The 19,498-nt window shown below is 45.3% G+C and overlaps 1 protein-coding gene across 2 annotated transcripts in view; it reads left to right on the top strand.

The window, feature by feature from the left end:
• The window catches only part of HS1BP3 (HCLS1 binding protein 3), a 56,848-nt gene that overhangs the window by 29,323 nt on the left and 8,027 nt on the right, over window positions 1-19,498 (top strand). For both annotated transcript variants that reach the window (XM_005485104.4, XM_074538039.1), the window contains exons 5-6: window positions 16,082-16,233; window positions 16,734-16,869. In XM_005485104.4, the coding sequence (XP_005485161.2) occupies window positions 16,082-16,233; window positions 16,734-16,869 (288 nt within the window). The remainder of the gene's footprint in view (window positions 1-16,081; window positions 16,234-16,733; window positions 16,870-19,498) is intronic.

Below are 19,498 nucleotides of genomic sequence, written 5' to 3' on the forward strand. Positions count from 1 at the left end.
CCCATGCCCTACACCTCAACTAACCATGGCACTGAGTGCCACATCCAGTCTTTTTTTAAACACATCCAGGGATGGTGACTCCACCACCTCCCTGGGAAGACCATTCCAGACCTTTTTAACTCTTTCAGTAAAAACTTTTTCCTAATATCCAACCTCTGTTTCCCTAGATGCTTAACTTAAAACTGTGTCCTCTGGTTCTGTCAGTAACTCTCTGGAGCAAGAGACCAACCCCACCTGGCTACAACCACCTTTCAGGAAGCTGTAGAGAGTGATAAGGTCACCCCTGAGTCTCCTTTTCCCCAGGCTGAGCACCCCCAGCTCCCTCAGTCATTCCTCACAGGGTTTGTGTTCCCAGCCCCTCACCAGCCTCGTTGCCTCCTCTGGACGCACTCAAGTGTCTCAATGTCCTTCCCAAACTGAGGGCACAGAACTGGGCACAGCACTCAAGGTGTGGCCTCACCAGTGCTGAGTACAGGGGAAGGATGAGCTCCCTGCTCCTGCTGGCCACACTGTTCCTGACACAGGCCAGGAGCCATTGGCCTTCTTGGCTCAGGGCACACTGCTGGCTCATGTTCAGCTGGCTGTCACCAGCACTCCCAGGTCCCTTTCTGCCCGGGCACTGTCCAGCCACACCATCCCCAGACTATAACGTTGCAGAGGGTTATTGGACCAAAATACACAACTCAGCACTTGGATTTATTAAACTTGATCCTGTTGGCTGCAGCTTTTCCAGGAGTGTGCTGTGGGAGACAGTGTCAAAGGCCTTGCTAAAGTCCAGGTACACAACATCAACAGCCCTTCCCATATCCACCAAGCAGGTCTGATGGTCATAAAAGGAGACCAGGTTGGTCAAACACAACCTGCCCCTCCTAAACCCTTGCTGGCTGGGTCTGGTACCCTGGCCATCCTGTAAGTGCTGCGTGATGACACTCAGTATAAACTGTTCCATCAGGCTAACTGGCCTATAATTACCTGGATCCTCCTTCCCACCCTTTCTGTGAGCGGGTGTCACATCAGGCAGTTTCCAGTTATCTGGAACCTCACCAGTGAGCCAGGACTGCTGGTAAATGATGGAAAGCAGCTTCACAAGCTCATCTGCCAGCTCCCTCATCACCCTGGGATGGATCCCATCTGGTCCCATAGGTTTATCAACATCCAAGCATCTCAGTTCTCTGACTGCCTCCTCCTGGATAACATTCTGCTTCCTGACACCATCTACCAACCCAGGAGGGCAGCTGTCCTGAGGACAAGCCCCCTTCCCACTAAAAACTGAGGCAAAGAAGGTGTTAAGCACTTCTACCTTCTTTTCATCTGCAGTTACAAAGTTCCCTCCCACATCCAGTAGAGAACAAAGGTTGGTCTCACCCTTCCTTTTGCCATTAATACATTTGTAAAAACGTCTTCTATTATCCTTTACAAAAGTTGCTAAATTAAGTTCAAACTGAGCTTTGACCTCCCTATTTTTTTTCCTACATGCTCTAGCAACTCCCTTAAATACTTGCTGAGAGCCCTGACCCTCCTTCCAAAGATGATACACCTTTTTTGTTTCTAAGTTCCTCCAAAACCTCATTGCCCATCCAGACTGGACATTTGCCTTGTTGACTCATCTTTTGGCACACAGGGACAGCCTGTTCCTGTGCTCTCAGGGTCTCTGTTTTGAAGCTCATCCACTTTTCCTGAACTCCTTTGTTTTTAAGGGCTGCTTCCCAAGGAACTCTCTGAATAAATCTCCTAAATAGGCTAAAGTCAGCCCTCCAGAAGTCCAGTGTAAAAGTCTTATTGATGTTCCTCCTGATTTCACCAAATACCAAGAGCTCTTTAATTTCATGATCACTCTGCCCCAAGCGACCCCCAACCACCACATCTCCCACCAGCCCATCTCTATTTGCAAAGAACAGATCTAACATAGTCCCTCCCCTGGTGGGTTCACCCACCAGCTGTGACAAAAAGTTGTCCTCCACACACTCTAAGATCTTCCTGGACTGCCTCTTTTCTGCTGTATTAAGTTCCCAGCAGATGTCTGGTAGGTTGAAGTCACCTACAAGAGCAAGGGCTGATGATTCTGAAACCTTCTTCAGCTGTTTGTAGAATAAGTTGTCCACTTCTTCCTGGTTGGGTGGGTGCTAACAGACTGCCAGTAGGATGTCAGCCTTGTTGGCCTCCCTCATAAAAGGGCCACCCCTCCACCTCTTCTCACTTTCCTGTCTCTCCTGAAGAGCTTGTATCCATCCAGTGCAGCACTCCAGCCATGTGAGTCATCCCACAATGTTTCCCTGATGGCAATTACATCATTACTCTGCTGCTGCACCATGGCCTCCAGCTCTTCTCGTTTGTTGCCCATGCTGCACACATTGGTATACATGCATGTCAGCTGGGTACTGATTTTACCCTTAACTCAGGCTTACCACCCTTGGGCCTGCTTCCAGACAGCCCAGCTGCATCCCCCTCTCCCTTCAAACCTAGTTTAAAGCCCTCTCAATGAGTTCCACCTGTTCATGAGCTAAAATCCTTCTGCCCTTAGAGAGAAGGGGCCCATCCAGTTCCAGCAGACCAGGTGCTGTAAAAGTGGCCCCATGATCAAAGAACCCAAAATTCTGCTGATGACACCAACCCTTGGGCCACTTGCTGAGAATGTGGCCTCTCCTATTCCTTTCATAGTTTTTCTCTGCCACCAAAGGGACTAAGCAAAACACTGTCTGTGCTCCTGCCCTATCAACCCCTTGACCCAGTGCCCAAAAGTCAATTTTAATTGCCCTGGCACTCCTCTTTTCAATCTCATCACTCTAAGCCTGGACTATCAGCAGTGGGTAATAATCAAAGGGCTGAATCAGCCCAGGGACCCCTCTCAGTGATATCCTGTACCCGGGCCACAGGGTGGCTGCAGACCTCTCTGTGGGATGGGTCATGGGGCCCTCTGTTCCCCTCAGAAGGGAGTCACCCACCATGATTACCCTTCTTTTCTTTTTAATGTTAGAGGAGGTGATCTGTCTGACTGATGAAGCGAAATTGGGAGGCTCACCGGGCAGATCATTTTCTTCTACATCATCTGGCTGACCCTCTAGATCCAGGCCCCCGTACTTATTCTGAAGTGGCACCTCAATAGGTGATGGGGGTTGGGAGGAATTTTTATTACCTCCCTGAGTAGGGACCCATTTCCACTTCCCTGGTGGAGACCAGGTGTCCTCCTATTGCCTGACAGTGGGAGACATGGGAGTCCTCTGACTCCTGGTGGGCCTCCCTCAAGGATGGAAGGGCAGAACCCCACCAGTCTATTTCCTTTCACTTTCCCTGATACTCCTTAGTCTTTCACCTTCCTCCCTAAGCTTGGCCACCATCAAAAAGAGATTGCTCACCCATTCACACTGCAGTCAGGCTTCTGCAATGCTCCTTGGTACCACTGATGGCTCAAACACTCTGCACAGGAAGGGATCTAGACAGATGTATCCTTTTTGAAGGGTTCTGTTTGGCTACAAAAACTTTCACTAACTGAGTTTTTGATCTTGTAAAAGCCATTACTAATCACTACCAACCAACCAACGAAAACACAACAAACAAACTGCAAACCCCACTCGCAGGAGGAAACCTGCAGCCCTGCCTGTGCAGGGCCCTCTTTCAGTCACCATGCTGCCAGCCAGAGGAAAGCAGTGCCCTGTGCCTGCGTGGGTAATGAGAACTCACTACATTAGCCAGACCTGTTTGCAGCAGACATCTCGTTTTTTATCTGTGTGATGGGTTATCTGCCAGCATAGACTGTCGTTGTATGTTAACAGTCTTTTCCTGGAAACTCATTCCTGAATCATCCTTCTTTCTCCTCCTGGCTATGAGTGACAGAGCTGTGGCCTCAAGTGTAATATGGAAAAAAGCAGATGTGTTCTCAAGAGACTCCTGAGGGTTAACCCTCACTTCATCCCTCAGGGGCTGTTACACCAAACCCTGACCTCACTGGAGTTGTTTTTGTTTCTTCAGTGATGCTGCCAAGAGACAAGGGCAGTGCCACACAATGCAGGATGCTGGAACAGGAAGGAGAAGCACATGGTCTAGAACTGTGCACCAAAGTCTCAGGAGAATTAGTTTCAATTTTTCATTTCAAAGACATCCTGTTTAGGCTGCAGATACCTCACTTCTGGTTTTCCAAACCAGATTTCATTCCTGATGTGTAAAGGGACAATGTTGGCATGTCGTGACATGCAGGAGTGCAGTGACACTGAATTTTGAAAGGCTGTGAGGTGTTTTGGGGCTATCCAAACATTGTGGTTTGTTGTCAGTAAACATTGGTTTAGCTGCCCTTGGGAGGTGGTGCTGGAGATGTGACCCAGCCCATTGTATCCCTTGGAGGAGCTTCCTTGGTCTGCCAGTCCTTTTCCAGCTGTTGGCAGCCCAGCACCATTGCTCACAGGGGGGATGCTGCCATGGTGCTGTTCTGTGCTACTGGTGGATATTATGAAAGATACTGAGGTGCCCTTAAGCCCTACAGCCAAATGGACAACATGGTAAAGGACAGCACTCTCCTTTCTGCTCTCTGCTTATCAGTTCTTCCTTGAAGACACTGGTACCCAGGGCCCCTCACAAAGACCCTTTCAGGTTGTTGTCATTATAGCGTGAGAGTTATATTACATTACATTGCAAGGGTTCCACATTGCCAGAGTTTCATACCTCCTTGATGTTTCTTGTAGGCAGCTCCTTCAGGCACTGGCTCCTCCTTGTCCTTGCAGCAGCCAACTGACTCCAATTCCCCTCAGCCAACCAATCCACTCTTTTATAACACTCTGCTGATTGGCTACAGCTGTGGCCTGTTAACATCAGGCCTGCTCCTAATCCTTAGTAATTGGCTCAGCTGCAACTCCTTAGGGGGTAAGATTACTTTCTATACTACCTCTATTTACCCGTACTGTATCCCCCTACAGAAGGTTACAGGGACATCAAGCTCCCCTCCATGTACAGTCCTGTTGCAGTATCACACCAGCCTTTGCTCCTTCAAGCACCCCCATGTGCCTTTGTTCTGTGCCCAAAGCATGTCATTAGCACCAGCAGGCTGTGACTTTGCAGAGCTCTAGCACAACCCTCATGTCATTTCAAGCACTTTGAACTTAAAAACAGTTGCAGAATAAACAGTGATTCCAGAATGCCACAGAGAGCAAGGGAAAACCAAAGCCAAGTGTTTTGAAGTATGTATACAGTCCAGCACCAGCCCTCTTGTTCAGCAGGGTAGGTGTGTGTGCTGCCTCCTGTGCTCATGGCACCTCTGCTGTGGAATTCAGTATCAAAATCTTTCCAAAGCCACTCCATCACTGCTCCCCTCAGCTGTGCGTGGAAGAGAAATGATGATGACAGAACTCATGGGGTGAGGTAAGGACAGGGTGAGATTATTCACCAGTGACTGTCACAGGCAAAACAGGCTCTGCCTGGGGAAATGAACTGAATTTATTACCAGACAAATCAGAGCAGGACAATGAGAAATAAAATTGAATTATAAAATTACTTCCCTTCACCCCTCCCATCCTGAACTCAGCTTCGCTCCTGCTTTTCTCTGCCTCCCTACCAGCAGTGCAGGGGATGGGGAATAGGGGCTGGGATCACTTCATCACACATCTCTGCTGTTCCTTCTCCTCAGAGGGAGGACTCCTCACATCCTTCTCCCTTGGGGTCACAAGTCCTGCCAGCAAACCTGCTCCAGCATGGGCTCCTCTGTCCATGGGCCACAGGTCCTGCCAGGAGCCTGCTCCAGTGGGGTCTCCACAAGGTCACAGCCTCCTTCAGGCATCCCTCTGATCTGGGTTGGGATCCTCCACAGGCTGCAGGTGGATCTCTGCTCCCCCATGGGCTGCAAGGGCACAGCTGCCTCACCAGGGGCTGCAGGGGAACCTCTGCTCTGGCACTGGAGCCTCTTCTCTGCCTTCTTCACTGCCCTGGGCATCTGCAGGACAGTTTCTCTCACATTCTCATTCTCTCCTGGCTGCAGTTGCAGAATAGCTTTTCACCTTTATCTATGCCATCACAGAGTCACTACCACCATGGCTGATGGCCTTGGCCACTGAGGCATCCCTGTAGGAGCTGGCTGGCATTGGCACTGTCAGACATGGGGAAGCTTCCAGCAGTTTCTCACAGAAGCCACCCCTGTAGCCCCTGCCTGCTACCAAAATCTCGCCATGCAAACCCAGCACAGGTACCAATGTCCCTTCTTGGAAGAGCAAAGGAAGATGAAGGAGTGAGGAGTGAGGCCAGGAGCTGGGTGGGCAGCATGAAGGGGTTGGCTGCAGGAAGAAGTCAGCCCTGTGAATCAGCATTTTGATCGTATCTGATGTACTGTATGTTAACAACCACACTGACCCTGTGGTGGTCTCTGTCCTTGCTGTGTGGCATGTGAAAGGTCTGCTGTAGCACTTCTGCTTATGGATCCAAATCCTGAAGTGCCCTGGGTCTGTGTTTTCTGTCTGTAATGATCATTCTTCCTCCAACACTGCCATAGCCACTGTAACACGAGGGAGTAAAAGCTCAGAACATTGTGCAGTTATTTGTAATTGCTACTCCCCTGCTCTCATCAGCATCATTTCAGCACTTTTCCAGTCATCCCTCTTACTGACAGAGATCAGTGATACAATTTGTGTTCCCACTCTGTATTCAACCAAAGATCCTCCTTTACCAAACCTCAGGTAGTTTCTCACATCTCCAACTTAATAGATGGTACAAGATTCTTCACAGTGTAGAGCTTTAATGTTCTTTGCATGAATTGAGGATTTGTGAGTCAGCAAACTGACCCAAAGGATCAAGTTAGCTCACAGGTGAGTGATCAGTAGCTAAACCTGGCTCACACTTTGAGTGACCAGTAGCTAAGCCTGGAAAGAGCTCTCCTTGGCTGTTGGAGCTCTGTGTTTGCTGTTTTTTGTCCCCACACAAGCCTGAGATCTCATGTCATCTGGGGTATGAGAGCCTGAGATGTTTATCAGCATTTCTACCCACAGTAGATGTTTATCTCATTTCTACCCACATTTCACAGTGGGTAGAAATGTTCCCTGATCCATTTTTCCTGCTGCACCCTTCAGCACAGGGATCTTCAGGGTTTAATACAGCCATCTCAAGGGGCAGGAGCAGATCATCGGGTGGCTGAGCAGGAGCAAGGAGTGGGGTCTGCAAGGAGTCACTTGTGTGGATCTACAGGCTCGTGTTGTTTGTGTCAAGTGATAATCCTCTGGGGATGTGAGATGCTAGCTGGAGGCCTGAGATCATCTATCTGCCAGCTCTGAAGAGTGCTGTGGGAATACCAAGTGTCCTCTGGCTGGGCTGAGCTCAGAGATTTTTTTTGCCAGTAGGAGGGGAGTGAATTTTGTTAAGATCTTGGAATATTGTCGTGGCTGCCAAATAACACCAGCACTGAGCTGGATCACATGCATGAGCAGAGCACTTGTGAAGACTGCTCATTTCTTCTTTCAGTCACGGGCTGTGGCTGCTGGCACTGAGCAGGTTCCAGGATTCAGTGCCTGGCCCTACTGTGCTCCCCAAGGAGTTTGTGGTGCTTCCCCATTGGAGCCCCCTCCGGCCTGACAGCCAGCTGCTGGCAAACTGAGCTCAGTGCCAGCCCCTGGAATTACTGCCCTTGCAAAAACTTCTCTGCTGAGGAATCAAGCTAGTTAGCAATAAAATCATAAATAGGAATCCAATTTTAAAAATGTAAGAATTTAGTCAGCTGTTTTTTTACTTACAGGAGAAAGCAGCTCCTGGGCTGCTGCCACTGCAGAGCCTCAGAATCTGGCTTAGGAGGGAGGGATTGTGTCTGGGGTGCTCTCTGGTGTGACTGTTCCTGCAGTCTGACCTCCAGCAGAGTCTGCAACATCAAAGTGGAATTGCTTCATGCAATAGGTATATCCATGGCCTAGGCAATATTTCACCCAGAGCAATTTTACCTTACCTCTGATTAAAAAAAAAAAAATCATCACAAGAAACCTGTAGGCAGGAAAGCAGTGTTCTCTTTTCATGGAAGCTGTTTTGGTGTCATGATCAGCAGGAGAGGCAGCGGCCAGAGCAAAAGCAGTGCCACTTAGCTCTGACAATGTCTCACTGTGTCCTTCTCCCTTGTAGCTCCTCTGGAGCCATCTCTGAGTTGTGGTGAGAGGTCTGCTTTACCCATGGCACAGCCAGGAGGAAAAAGTGACCTCTGTGAACAGCAAGATGTGGGGGAGGGAAGGCAGTGGGGAACCAGGCTCAGCCCCATCATCCCTCCTGGAGTTGATGCAAATCCTGCTTGGCCTTGCTGGAATCTGCTTACTGCTTTGGTAACTGGAGCTTCTCCTGAGCTCTTTAGATGTGCTGTGGCAGGTATGTCAGGCAAAATGCTATACTCGAGGTTTTCTGTAGGCTGGGGGCTGGTCTGTGCAGGTACCAAGCAAGGAAAGGGAAAGGCACCCTTCAGACTGAGTTTTATATGGAGTGTCTGGGATTAGAGAGGCCAGAAGTTTTTTATGCAAACATCCTCTATCCTATTTGAAGCTTTTCTGTTCACAGACAGAAAAAATTAGAGTTGAGTCTGCAGTCTGGGCTCTTGTGCCCCTTCTGCTGTAGGATGTGGTGAGGAGGGAATTCAGGTGAGGCAGCAGCAAAGTGGAAACTGTCTCCTCCACAGTGTGAGTCCAGGGGGCTGGACTGCATTCTGTTGTGAGGAGATAAAGATTAAACAACCCAAAATTAAAACTTTATTAAGTAGAGGTAACAGTTGCAAACAGGCTGCCTGTCCTTTGAAGCAAACAGTTGCTGAGGAGACTTTGCCAAGGCCGGTAGTGAGATGACACTTTATAAAACTTCAGGTGTAAGCCGAAAAAGGGTAAGTTTAGGTGAGATATAAGCACAATAAAGGTGGTGAGACACTGGCCCAGAGAAGCTATGAATGCCCCACCTCTGGAAGTATGCAAGGCCAGGTTGGATGGGGCTCTGAGCAGCCTGATGGCATGTATCCATGTACACAGCAGGGGAGTTGGAGTAGGTGATGTTAATGTCCCTTCCAACCCAAACCATTTTGTGAGTCAGCTGTTCCATGAGGTGTGAGTTTTACATCTGAAAATGGGGTATCAGCTATTCACATGTTCAGTGCTTTTTCAGAAAACAGATCTAACAAGAAGCTACAGTAGTGTGTTCATGTCAGGAGGGGAGCAGGTTTCAGCACTTCAGTGTTGAAGAAACTTCACTTCTCCAAAACGGTTGCTATTTGCATTTGTCACTTACAGCGGCTACTTGTAAGAATTCTCAACGTGGCATTGCATACTTTTAGTACCTTTAACTCCTTTTTTTGTGAGACCTTCTTTTTAAGCGTTTGCTCCCAAATCTGTTGAGAGTGTGGCAGAAAACATGCTTACTAACAAGTTTTTTCACACGCTGTTTCAGCTTGGGTGACTTCGATTGTGAAGCTTCTCAGGATGTTTGTGAAGAATGTCTCATAAAGGGATGATGTTGGGAGGTTGATTTCATTACAGTGGTCAGATTTAAATTCTTGTGGCAGATTTTATTGCTGAGATATACTGCATATAGACATCACTTTACAGGCAGCACAATACTTACTCAAGAATCTGTTAGTTTTGGAGCTACAGACCTGCAGCAATCATTAATTAATGTAAGAGAATGGATTTATTTTTTTTTCTAAGAGTGCAATTTTTATAGAGTTGAAAAAAAGTTTCCTGAGAAGTAACTCCTGAAATGTAACTGTTCTGAAAGTAACTCCTTTAGCTTTAATTTTACCTTAAAGGAAATAAACCAAAGGATAATGTCTTGCAGAATTTTTAAGTGCAAACTGTTCTCCCTCATTTTATTTCCTGATAAAGCTTTGTTTCTTCAGAAAGATTTTGCATTTATTTAAGATTTGACATGAATTTTGCCTTTTATTGAAAATTGACTAGTAAATGTTGTTTATTTTTAGGGACTAGCAGTTACAGCTAGTTATCATGTGTGATCAGCTTCAGCCTCTCCCCTTTCTCTTGTTTTGCCTGCTGTTACCTCTGCTTAGTTCTATCCTTTTTTTTTTCTCCTTACATTTTCTCATCTGCATTTTCCCACTTTCCAAGTTTCCTGTTTCTCCTTCAGTTACTGCCTGGGGTCTTTTTCAGAAGCGTAATTTGACCAATGATAATAATTTAGGGTTAAAGTAGAAAAAGAAGAGTCCAGAACAGAGGTCTGGAGAGTAAGAGGTACATGATGTGAAGAAGGGAGTTCAAGATGACAAGGAAGCCTTTTTCTCAGTCTGGAGGGTAAGGCAGCACTGCAGATTCTGGAGGTGGAGCAGGAAAATGTCTGATACTGGCCAGAAACATTGGGAAAATGAGGAGGAGGGATGAAAAGGGGGAAAAGGATGGAATTGGGCAGAAAATGTAAAGGCTGGACATAAGGAAAAAAAAGGTGCACCAGAAGAGGGAAGCAGAGCAAAAATCAACCCTTCTCTCCTTTTATCAATTTAAAATCAAGTTCTGCCAGACATACAGGTAGAGAATAAAGGGCATGATGAAAGCTGATGTGCACCAAGCCCTGATGCTATCATCATCATTTTTGCCTTGTAGCTCTTTTACTCATTTATAGACAGACATAATATTCTCGTGTCCTTGTCTTGCCAAAGAGTGTTGTGGTTTTATCCCCCTCTTCCTTGTGGCATCTGAGTGTCCAAGTTAATGCAGAGATGGCTCAGGATCTCCACAGAGAAGTAGATTCCTGCAGTGGTGCAGTGAGATCACTGTCTGCAGGATCCAGAGGAGAGAAATTTCCCTTGTCCTGCTCCTGCTTTAGAAAGAATTGTGAGAACTTTCAGGATTGCTATGTCACACCTGGAGTAAGATACCATTATTAATCAAGGCTGTAGGTTGATGAAAAGAGGATAACATGACTCTGGACAGATTTTAGTAATGAATGCTCTTTTAATTACCAACTGGTTATATCTGATAATCTGCCTTTCTATAATTTTACTGAGCATCAAGGCAATGCTTACTGGCCCATGCTTATGTTTGGCTTTTTAAACTTTTCTGATTTTTAAAATAGCTTTATTTTTAGCCCTGTGTAACTTCCCTGGAGTTCTAAACTGTGCTGAGTAGTTAGATCCAGGGTGCAGAAAATGCCTGGCCAATTTTTTCCAAAACATCTTAGTTCATGTTATCTGGTATTGCATATCTGAAAATGTTCATCATTAGCATGAGTATTAGGGTAATAAAAATTTCACTGCTGTCAGAAACCCTGGAAGTACCATTTTGCTGCTTTGCAGATGAAACCCAATATACTAATGAGTATTTTTGGCTTTTTCACATCATTATTGACAACTTTATTATGCTTCTCTTGTTCTGGACCACTGTGTTTTAATTTAGTCATGACTGTGTTTTGAAACTTGTCTTTTGTTGTTCCTTAACTTGTTTCAGCAAGTCTTACACTCTTTAGTCTAGAAAATCAGAGGAAAATTATAAAGAAATTTCCTTTATGTTAATTTTCCTTCTTTGCAATCTAGTCTTTAACCCTTGTTCCCTTGCCAGGCTTATGAGTGCTTGAGTGTTTTATTAGTTATTTAGTTGAAAACATTTTAGGAAATGTTTCTCTATTATGATTATTGCTAATGAGCTGTGTTCTAAACAAAAGTTGTTAGACCATCTGTGGTCTTCTCATCTGCTTTCAAATTACATTGGAAAAGGATATAATCAGAAAACTTGAGGACAGATTATAAACACAGCTTGCCTTTGTTTAGGAATAACAGGTACTCTTGAGTTCTGAGCTGTTCAGAAAAATCTTTCCACAAAAGCAGGTCCCTGGATGGGAGCTGAACTATTGAAAACCTGTTCCTTCAGGATTTCTTTCCATCTGTTGCTCTGCTGGAACAATAATCCAAGGCTGACCTAATCTCAGAGCAGCAGTAGACAAACTTTGCAACTGGATACTCTTGTTCCAAATGATTTCTAATTGCAGATTTATTCCATCAATTACACATTATCTTACTTTGGGACATGCCAAAGCCATTTAAAATCCTGTAAATTAGCATGATGTCCACAAGAAAAGGTGTGTGAGGTACAGTATCCCTGCAGCCAGCACTTGTGGTGGCAGCTTAATGCTTAGGAGTGAGGCTGTGTGAGCTGATGGGCTTTGAGTTTCTATTGGGCATCCCTTGGCCAGAGCAATTGAGAATGACCCCTTTTGTCCTGTCTGTTATTACCAGGCAGCTCTGGAAAACGAGCACTGTTGAGTGAAAAGAAAGCAGCAGATGACATTTTGTTTTCTGCACAAACTAGTGTATAGGATCTTTGTTTTTCAGACGTGGTTTTCAAGAAGATGTGCAAATATTGCTGCTATTCTGGCTGTAGCTCTTTTGTTCAAGCCTGAACATAGATCTGTGGGAGTGGGGATGTCCATTTACATTAGTGAGCTCTTCCCTTGTAAAATTCCATGGATGCCTAATGTAGAAGTATTTATATTCTGAATAAGCCTTTTTTTTTAATATTACTGTAGCACTCCTTTTCTGAAGCATAATTTTACTTCTGTAAAAAAGACATGATGATATTTTCAGAATAATTACACCTGCAGACTTTTGCCTGTGTGCTGAGATTACTCGTGCTCTTGAAAACTCTCACTGTTTTAACCCAGCAGTGAGCACGGGGCAGGGACTCCCATGTATAGAGCACAGTGGACACACTGTGATTTAAACCAGTGTCACCCAGCGTTGGATCTGCAGTTCCAGTGTTTCACAAACAGCTGTCACACACAGGTCTGGAAATCTTCTGACTTTGACGTGTCTTAGTCATCCTCATTGCTGTTTTCCACTGCTGACCAGAAAGCTTTTGTGCATTGCTGCTGTGCCAGGGAGACCTGGAGGCTGCCAGATGAGTGACCTACATTGTGTCAGTAAACAGTAGCAGGAGAACTGTGCTCACAAAGTGAGTGGGGTTTGAAAGTGTCTGCATACAGGGTTTTGTTGACATTTTCGTGGGTGATTTGAGGATCACATGAGAGGCAGGATTCTCAGCTGGACTTCCAAGTATTCCAACAGCTGCCTAGGTGGATTCATGTACTCTAATTTCTGATCATCCAGTTTTGGTCCATGTCAGTTAGAAGCTCATTCTTTATGTACAGTCACTTAGGAGGCTTCTTTTTAGTTAGAGCAGGAGACAGGAGTATTATTTGAGTTATTCTCAAAGTGTTTCAGTGCTTCCTGTGTAGACATCAGTAGGCTCAACTGCATAAATAGTTTCTGCTGAACAAAGGGTCACGTCATCTTTAGGGCTGGTTTGGTTTTTGTTAAGGTTTTAAAAGTCACTAGAGTGATGCTCCAAAAGTTCACTTGGGTCATAAATGAATAAATAGCAGTAACACAGGTCATCTTCTGCCAGCTGGATGCTGGTAGTTTCAGAATGTCAGATGCCAAGGTTGTGAGCGTGATGTATGAAGAAGGTGCTAAAGAAGCGCAGGGTTTGAATACAGTAATACTTTGGAAGACCTAATGTTTCTTCATTTCTGTCTTCTCTAAAGACTCTACCTTCCTGCACAAGTTTACTGCACCCTGGTACATCATGATCATGGAATTAGCTGTCTTTGCAGCTTCTCCTCTGCATGCCCGCCAGCTTGGGGCTTCACAATCAGCTTGGCTCCAGCACAGTCCCTGGGCCCTGCTTATGGGGAGGTAGCACCAATATACAGAGAGGGCATGGGTGGGCAGGCAGATGCAGCCTCAGGCCAGCTGCAGAACCTCAGTCAGTCTCTTAAACTTCCCACACCCCCTTCTCATCTGTTAACCTCTGCTCAACACTGCAGTCTGGACTGGCACAGCTAAATACAGAACCGTGGGAATCCTGTTTTCCACTTAGGGACTGACCTCAACAGTGGCCCTGTATGGATATGCTGGAATTACTTGGCAGTCCAACAGTGACTTCCTTAGAAGGGCAGTGAGGGGAAACAACTTGAAGGCAGAAAAACAATTTCCTCCTGTTCCTACCGGTACCAGTCAAGCCCAGCGGGTCTGGCCCTGTGCCTGTAGCTGCCAGTGGAGTCTCCTGGCCAAACAGAAAGTGAGCCCCTGTCAGCAGGCTGGGTTGGTGGCCAGACCACACAAAAGGTCATTACCAGGACATTTCAGTTCCATTATTTCTGTTTTACATGCTGTTCTGTATGATGCTCTTTATGATTCTCTTCCCTTTGGTGCTTCCCACTGTTCTGGTATTATTTACTGCAAAAAACTTGAGCTAACTAATAATAAATTCCTTGCTAACTTCACTGGGGTGGAGACCTGTTGCTTGGCGAAGTACTGGCTCCTGTATATAATTACCTGTGCCATGATGGTCTTTTAGGCATCAGGAAAGCTGTTGTAACTCTAAACGGACAAGAGGTCTTGTCAAAGACTTTTGGCATTCTGTAGGTTGGCAAGTCCTCACCTACATTGTCTTTCACCTCTGAAGAATACTTTGGGATATGTGAATTATGCAAATAAAGGTTGCTTCTTCCATAGTAGATCGGATTTATTTGTGTTTGCTAAATCTTTTTTTAATGGGTTTTTCAGCTCTGAATGACTCTGTCCTACTGTTCTTCCAGTTTTGTTGTTTGCTTTGCCTTTACCTGTAATACTTAGGTTCATTTGAGTGATAGATCCCTTACTACAGTTGATAAAGCAATGAATTTGAGTGTAGGTATCCTGGGTGAAAGCTGCCTGTACATATTATAACTTTAGATTTTGACAGGTTTTGGAAGAAGGGTCTTCTGCAAATGCTTCAGTTTGAAGCAGTTCCTTGGAGCCGTGCTTTCAAAAGTAGCTCAGATTCAGAAGTTACTTGAGGCATATCCCTAATGAATATGAATACAAAAAAATAATCATTAAAACTTTCATTTTAAAATGAAAGTTTTTGTTATCAATAGTAGTTGTTGACACCTGCAGATACCTTTAGAGTATCAAATAGGGTATATTTCCAAATAAAGCAATATTTAGGTTCTGCATGGTGCTTGGTCTTAGGCTGCATTTGCCACAAAGTGGTGGCAGCAAGGTAATACCATCTGTGAGTTCCAGTTTGTTGATAATAAACTTGTGAAAATATCTGGAAGTAACTGGACTCTGCTTTTGTGTGCAGCTGTAATTGGAAGAGGATTTTACAAGACTCTTTAATGTAGTTGGAATGTGTGTGTAATCTTTTGACCTTGTTCTTAGTTTTTGATGAGTATGGCATGTTAAGTGCTGATAATTTGGTTTGCTCTAGGCTGAAACCTGACCTGCTCTCTGCAGAGAAGATCAGATCTTCTATTGGAAGGGGCACTCAAAGGGGCTACCTTAGAAATTGCAGTGCCAGTGAAGATCTCTGAAATGTGGCAATTACTTTGGAAGGGCATGTTGTCCTAGGGACTGCTTCTCTTTCAGCCTAGTTTGAATTGGACTTTTCACCCAAAGGTTATTGTCCTTTAAATTTTCTTTTCTGTGCCATCTGGTTTGCCTCATGACTCAAGTTCAATTATTGTGAGAGCTGCTTTGTAGCCTCAGCTGGTGGAATGTGAGTCCTGGGTATGAGAGCAAGAGGCAGGTGCTTTTCCCTTTGCTCTTGGAAGGGGAGTCAACTCTCTTTGTTTAAGCCATGTGCAAATGAGTGTCTAATACCTTTGTGAAAGGAGCATGCAGCAATCATAAACAGCAGAAGGAGCTGGCCAGGAAATGGAGCCAAAGGGATTTCCTAAAACTTCTCCATAGGGATCGGTGCAGTGGACCAATCTGCACTTTGTATTTCAAGCCATCCTTTTCTGTCTGTCTCAAACAGTGTTGATGGAACTGATCTTTCTTATTTTAAGCCTTCTGTGTGGGAGGAGTAAAACTGCTTAAGTGTTTCTGAGTAGTAGTTTGCACAGTGCAGCATTGTGAGCTCTGCCTTTCCCATTCCCATTGGACTCCTTGACATATATTAAGAATACACAACATGGGTCCAGCTAGAAAATGCCTGTCCCGCCAGGTCAGTATCCCATTCCTGCCAGCAATTAACAGATGCCTCTGCACCTTTGTCTAAACCTTTCCTAGCCTCCCACCATCTATTTTCAGCTTATGAGACTTTCTAGCCATAAATCTTGCTTGTTAAAGGAAGGGTTGAAGCTAACTTTCTTTTCTCTTGTGTTTTAGAACTAAAAAAGCAAAGAAGACAGCTGCTCCTCCAGCCAAGGAAGAGAAGCCCAAATTAACCATTTTTGAAGAGGAGGTGGATCCAAATGAAGGACTCTTCGGCCCAGAAAAAGATTTCTCATCAATCGGTCCCAGAAGAAAGATTAAAGAGAGTAAATCTGTTCTATATTTGTCTAAACACAGATTATTTTATCTAAAGCATGTGTATAACTGAGCCTTTAAATTACAGTGATGCATAGTATACAGGCTAAATAATGTCTTGGAAATGTTAAGGCAAATATTCAGCTGAACAGAATCATCTGGAATCATTCAGAAAGAACAAATGAAACCTGTAGCTCTCATAGCTGTTTTTTGTAAACATTTTGAACTGGGATATTAAGGTCTGTGGGAGCTGGCTGTCCCACAGTCATTCATGCCACACTAACAGGAGTAATGTGACCTACTTTTGAGTGCAAGGAAAAAGCAGATTTACCAAGTCCTTAGAGTGCAGAGTATCACTGCACTTTATGGACTGGAAGTCTTTGGAAAAAAAGAATTGTCTGCATGATTTGTTTTTTCAACCCACCTAGCCAGATTTACTAGTTAGTGTTAGTGCAGGCCTTGTGTTACATAGCATGATTTAAATACAGCAGCTTCTGATTCCCCTTTCTAGATCTGAAGTTATTTGAAGACCCAGACCTCGGCGGGGTGGTGAGACTGGGTGACTCCCTCCTGCTGCCAGCTGCCTGTGAGCACAGCGAGGATGTGCTGAGCAGGGAGCCTGAGGAGGACACTGAGGAGCTGCTGAGGTACTCATCTCAAATCTGGCATGTGGGATGAAGGTGGTCTGATCTATTCTCATCTATTTAGATCTTGAAAGAGATGAATCTGGGGACAAAGCTTAAATACTCAGAATGCAAACTGTGAATCAATACTTGTATCAACAAGTAAAATGTGTCATGGAGCTTGGACATCAAACAATTACAAAGGAAATTAGGAAGACCTTTTGAGAGAAGTGTGGTGCAAGGAGTTGTTATGTGACTCCAGAGGAAGAGCCTTGAAGGCCCAAGGTGTGCTATCTGGTTCTTGTTTTCTGCTTTCTGCATGACACTTCTGCTTTCTGCAAATGATCCACAGTGAACCTGACCTTCACTGTGAAAAGTGGGCAACAAAGCCCAGAGATAAAGAGCAGTTCAGCTTCAGGGCTCTGGAATCAGGGGCTCTTGCCACAGGAGGAATGATTTTCATGCTGATGGCTCACAGACTTCCGTGCATGTTTCCAAGAGGGATCCTGTGCATACCGGCACAGCTGTAAAGGACTCTTTATCACCCTGTGTTTCATTTTTAATCTAGTGGGAAGGAGGGCTGGAGCTCACCATCACAGGAGGGTGTAATATGTTGCTTCTCCCTTTGTAGTGCAGCACTGGAACACATCAGCACACCATGCATTTATCCCTGACACCTCCCTCACAGGGTGGGTTCACCTGTGCTGATAATCCTCCAGAGATGGAGCAGGGAACCAGGGCTTGGAGAGACACAGGGAATCTGTGCTGCAGTAATGAGTCAAATTCCTTCCTTCTGGGTCTCCAGCTGGCATCTGAATGATGAGGCCTGCTTCCAGTGCTAATTTGTGTCAACCAGCTCCTGTTAGGATGTATGATTTCCACAGCAGGTATTAAACCCAGGAGAGAGACTCTGTGTGTGGTTTCAAAGCTTTCCTGAAGCAGGTAATTCTGCAGCTGTTGCCTTCCACCCATGGAAAAGTGCTGGCTATCTCAGCAGTAATACCTGACTGACTTTAAACAAAGGTTAAATTGGGCTGGGTGCCATCTTGCATTAGACCCTGACAGCCTACCTGATGTTTATAGAAGCTGATGGGGCAGGACATGACCTGATTTCATGCTGTGGTATACTGAGAGCAAACACATGTGTGCTTGCAATATTTTCTTGTCTGCTAGTGATGTCAGCATACAGCACTTCATCCAGAGTGTTCATATGACTACAGGAGAAGGGCCTGTTCCACTGCAGTCCTTGCATTTTTATCCACTAGAGAGAACTTCTCCATCTGTTGTGTTAGTATCTTTTGGATTATATATGTTCAGAGAGAGGTCTCTGAAGTCTGCTCTGAGACCAATAGACCATGCATTCAGATCAGTTTGGGATCATCAGCAACAGCAGCACACCCAGATGGTTATGGGAACCCATGGGAAAAGATTGTAATTTCTTTTAAATTCCAGTAGTTTTTGTTTATTCCTGATTTGTCTCAGTGCTTCCAATAGTTGATAAGTCATCAAGGTCCAGCTGGAATTAAATACATGCAATGAAGCAGAAAACCATGCAAGTGGTCCAATGGGAAAGTTGCTATGAGAATCCAGAGGGAGCTCCTGGCTGTGCAAGAGGTTTTAGCAGATAAGTCAGGATCTGTTGACCTGTTCAGGTGCCCAACACCCTCTGAAATTCCCCTGGTAAACCCAGTTCATGATGTTACCTGCACATCATAGAGGGCTGGTGAACCCAGTGCAGGGCAGTTGAGGGTAAAGGAGAAGCTGCTGTCCAAGAGGAGGGGAGGAGTGGCAGTGCTGTTTTAACCTAGTGCAACAGTTCACCTCCCCCTGTGCAAATTCACTTGCAGTCACCTGAAATCCAGTGGTAGGGCAAAATGCACTTTGTTTTCTGTTCAGCTGGAAGCCTCAGCAGAACAGTCAGGTCTCAGAAATGTAGAGGCAGCATTTGAATCCTCTCCCACCTTCCCTTCCCACCAAACTTGTGCTGAATGTTTTTGCAGGGCAGTGCCACAGGCTCTTTTCCAGGCAGTGATCCTTTGTAGTGACAAAATGTTTAGTATAAGCTGCACTCTGCAATCTCCCTGCATGGGAGCTTGAGCTTATTTTGAGGACTAGGAATAAGTCTTGCCTTTGCCATGTATGTGTTGACAATTACTCTCCTTTCCCAAAAAGGACTGAAGAAATCTCTGCAGCCCTCAGGTCAGAGTAGGAGCTGTGACAACCCAATCCTTTAGCAGGCTAGAGCTGGATATGCCACTAGAAATGGAAATGGAAACCTCTTGGTCTCTTGGACATAGTCGGTTCTGTCATACCAAAAGTTTATGTGGACACACTTTGTTGAGATCTAGGACTGTCTAGCAGGTCTGTGGTAGGTCCAGAAAGCTGGACATGTTCACTGCACTCCAGTGGAGTAGCTGAATAATGCAGATGTGGGAGCTCTCCACTGGTGCAGTGAACATTCACGTGTACCTCAGGGTCTGCTCTCAAGTGTGTGGTAGATCTGAGAAGTGTCTGACTCACTCTGAATCATGGGCAGAGTTAGATGAGAGCTGCCTAAGGCAGAGGAGGGCAGAACCTTCTTTCAGAGGGGGACGGCAAGAAGATAATATCCAGAGCAGAACACAGGAGCAACAAAATCCTTTGTGATCTTTAT

The sequence above is a fragment of the Zonotrichia albicollis genome, chromosome 3 (genome assembly GCF_047830755.1).
Source record: "Zonotrichia albicollis isolate bZonAlb1 chromosome 3, bZonAlb1.hap1, whole genome shotgun sequence".
NCBI classification, from domain to species: Eukaryota; Metazoa; Chordata; class Aves; order Passeriformes; family Passerellidae; genus Zonotrichia; species Zonotrichia albicollis.